Here is a 3,857-nt window from a genome sequence, read left to right on the forward strand (position 1 = left end):
GCATAAATGTATGTGAAAAGAATATAGCTTTAAGGGTGGTTCTCTTTAATAAAGGCGGGAAACTATGGGTAATGAAGGGCCTCATAGGTTTTCCATTAGACATGAAAGCGCTCTGCACATTGTTGACATGTGTGAAAGAGTGAGGCTTATTTGACATTTCAAAGATAAATCATCATTGTTAGCATTAAATGTCTCACACCCTTTTTCTCTCCCAACAATCGTTTGGGTTTCACTAGCTGACATCACCTCGGTGAAACTTGGGGACGTATGCTAGAGTCGCCCGTATACAAAATTCTCTTTACGCGTGAGGGACTAGCCTTTGCATAAGGGAGTCGCCTCATACTTGAGGGACTCCCTTTGGATGAGAAAGACATAACTAAATCACTCCACAATTTTTAAGTCCTCGTACTTGAGAGACTGTGTATTGGTATATTAGTATGGACGCATGAGAGGCGACAAATGAGAAAGATGACGCTTTGTCTCGCTACTAAACTCTCGTGGTTGCCTATTTACTAGATCAATCACCCATTTATTAGATGTGTTGTCCCTATATTAAATACATCGCCCTCTTTAAAGATAATTCTAAAATTATTCTCTTTCTTTTGTATTTTTTTTTGGACAATCAACCAACTATTTAATTAGAAAAAGAAAGAACAACCCAAATTCTAAATTAACACTAACTCTTTATAAAATAGGATGGTTTAAATTTTTTATAAAATAGGATGGTTTAAATTTTTTTAAATATATTACCGTCCTTCGCATAGAAATATATTGATACAAAATTGAGTATAAAGATTGATATGTAAGCAATGTTTAAAAATCGGACCGGGAATCGGAGGGGGTCACCGGTCTGGTCTGATTGTTGGACCAGATATGTTATTGAACCGGTGAGAACCGGTCAAAATCGGAAAAAACCGATGAAATTGGCAATTTTAGAAAACCGGTGGTTCAAATGCATGCTTTCTTTTTTTTTTCGCACAAAACGACGCCGTTTTCATGATTTTTTTAAAATAAAATATAATTAGACTTTATTCAAACGTTATTTAAAATAATTTTTTTCCTATTTATTAGATATGATTTAAAATTTATTTAAATTTATATTTTATATTATTTTATTGTGAGTGATGATTATATTTAAAATTTGAATGTAAAGAATAAACATATGAAATTATGATATTTTAAAATTTAAAATTTTGTAGGTGTTTTGATATTTTTTTAGAGACTAAGTCATCCAGTTCGATCGATTTAATAAATATATAGTGTTGTAATAGAGACCGGTTTATTCAACCAAATTATCCAGTTTAATCAGGTTTAGTCATGCAGTTCGACCAATGACCCAGTGATTTAATCAATAAACCAATGATCCAGTATCCCCACTAATTTAATAACCGGTCCTGTTTTTAAAATACTGTATATAAGATATAGTGTATGATATTATATTGTTCTCAAATTTTTGTATTAATATAGCATTTTTTTCTCTTACATGTAATGTAATAGCAATGTATAAGTATCTCATTAATTCAATTCACTCGGTAATTGTGTAGTATAAATATTTCATTAATTCAATTCAGTTGATAATTTTGTAAGAATATTAGTTAATTATATAACTTTTTTAAGGGTGTGTTTGGTTCGAGGTAAATGGAGGGGAGGGGAGGGGAGGGGAGGAGAATTTTTAATTAATTATGTTTGGTTCAAATTTAAGGAGGGGAAGGGAGGGGAGCAAAATCCCTCCAAACCTCACTTTTGCATTCCTCCGAATTGGGGGGGATTTGGAGGGGAGGGGAGGGAATCTGAATTTTAATACGTAAAAAATCATTATCTTTACTAAAATATCCTCGGTTTAATTTTAATATTTCAAAATTATTTATTTTCTTTTGTGTTAATGCTTCTCTTCTATGTGATTTTTCTCGATTATTTCCATCAACTTATAATAACTATTATCCACCTTCAAATTTTTTTCAATTTTTTTTACTTAATACAAATCATAATCATTGAATTATTTTTATAATTATTTTAATGTTTATTTATGTTCATTTTTTCTTCTAATTTTGTTATTTATCCTATTATATTTTTTTTATATCAAATTTTAAATCATTCACTTTATTTTATTTTTTGTTTATTATTTTATTAAAAAATTTAAATTATTAGTTTTTAACAATAACTTATTTTATGTATTTGTTTTGTTAGATGATTCATCACTATTTAAAAATTGTTATTAGCATATAGTTTCATATTTTATGTACTCAGTTTATTAACGTTATGATAAATTATAACGTTTGAGTCCCTCAATATTAAAAATTTATTACCAAAAAAAATATTTATGAATTTTTCATATTTGAATATTATATCACTTATATAAGATCATAAGGGTAAAAATGTAATTTATGAATAAAACCCCTCCCCTCCCCTCCTGAACCAAACATATTTTTAATTAAAACCCCTCTCTTCCCCTCCCCTCTCTTATTTTGAACCAAACACTTATCTGATTAAAAAAATCCCTCACATCCCCTCCCCTCCCCTTCCCTCTTTTAAAATCCCTCCCCTCCCCTCCCCCTCATTTGAACCAAACAGACCCTAAAAGGAGAATTGCAAGTACATAATATTAAGGGAAAAATAGATAATATAATAAAAACTTGTTCCTTGGTGGCCAAGCATGCGTGGTCATAAAGCAAATGATTTTCTAAAAAAAGTTTACTTAGTACATGTTTCATAAAAGCTTATTTATTGATTGATTATTTTATTTTTATTTTATTTTGTCTAAATATTATATAAGTTGGAAAAATTCCCTAAAAAATTGTACTACTAATTCTTTTTGTGACTCTTCTAGATGCACACACACACTTGGTAGCTACTATGGAGGAAGAAAAATTCATTGAGCTCAAAACTGTTACCACAAAGTTTGTGAATTCTTCTCCTACACCAAAAATTGTTAGAATCTCATATACTGATGAATATGCAACAGATTCTTCATCTGAAGAAGAACAACAAGAACATAGCTTTGTTCAACGTGTAACAACAAAGAAAATGGTGAAAGAGATTAGATTCCAAACATGTTCCACTCAATCCAACAAGAGAGTCAGTATGAAGAAACATGAAGATGGAGAAAACTACAATGTGGATGGTGAATGTGGTTTGAAACAAGTTCATCAAAAGTTCCGTGGTGTCCGAAGGCGGCAATGGGGGAGATGGGCGGCGGAGATTCGCGATCCTCGGCTCGGAAGGAGAAGATGGTTAGGAACTTATGATACGGCTGAAGAAGCTGCTTTGGTTTATGATAGAGCTGCAATTGAGTATAGAGGTGCTGATGCTGTTACAAATATTATGGAACCGCCGAAAAAACATCATCAACAACAACAAAAGAAAACATCGAATAATGTACGTGACCAAAATGTTAACGTCAATGTTCTTGGTGATTACGATTCTGTTGATAAGGATTGTAATAATGGTAGTTCATCTTCTTCATCTGTTACTGAAATTTGGAGCGAAAGAATAAGTGTGCAAGAATGGATTAGAGAGTTAACTGGAGAAGAATACTTAGATGAGTCCTTTTGGTTCTCTTTGTTCCTATGATGAGCTTGTTCTTCCAACAATGGTATCTAATGAGAGTTATTGCATGGTTGATAATATTCCTTTTCATCTTGAAGAAGATTTTGAATCATGTAAATGGGAGGTTGATAATTACTTCAAATGAAATTGTAAGTGATGAGTTTCTTTTGAATCCAGTTAGAAAAGTTTTTTTTATCACATTCTCAGGACCCAAACGTTTCACCGCTAGACCACACACACGCAAACATCCAGTTAAAAATGTGAATGTTAGTTTTTTTTCATGAACAATTATTTTTGTTTATTTGTCTCTA

General features: G+C 31.3%; 1 protein-coding gene across 1 annotated transcript; it reads left to right on the plus strand.

Moving 5' to 3' along the window:
- Positions 1–2,853: 2,853 nt before the first annotated feature.
- On the plus strand, positions 2,854–3,570 carry LOC131660139 (ethylene-responsive transcription factor CRF4-like). Its single transcript, XM_058929298.1, has one exon. The coding sequence runs from the start codon at positions 2,854–2,856 to the stop codon at positions 3,568–3,570; it is 717 nt and encodes a 238-aa protein (XP_058785281.1).
- The last annotated feature ends 287 nt before the right edge of the window (positions 3,571–3,857 follow it).

This window comes from Vicia villosa, linkage group LG1, assembly GCF_029867415.1.
Source record: "Vicia villosa cultivar HV-30 ecotype Madison, WI linkage group LG1, Vvil1.0, whole genome shotgun sequence".
Taxonomy (NCBI): domain Eukaryota; kingdom Viridiplantae; phylum Streptophyta; class Magnoliopsida; order Fabales; family Fabaceae; genus Vicia; species Vicia villosa.

Excerpts from the sequence above, each read along its gene's own strand:
- LOC131660139 (XM_058929298.1), top strand. The coding sequence starts at position 2,854 with ATGGAGGAAGAAAAATTCATTGAGCTCAAAACTGTTACCACAAAGTTT.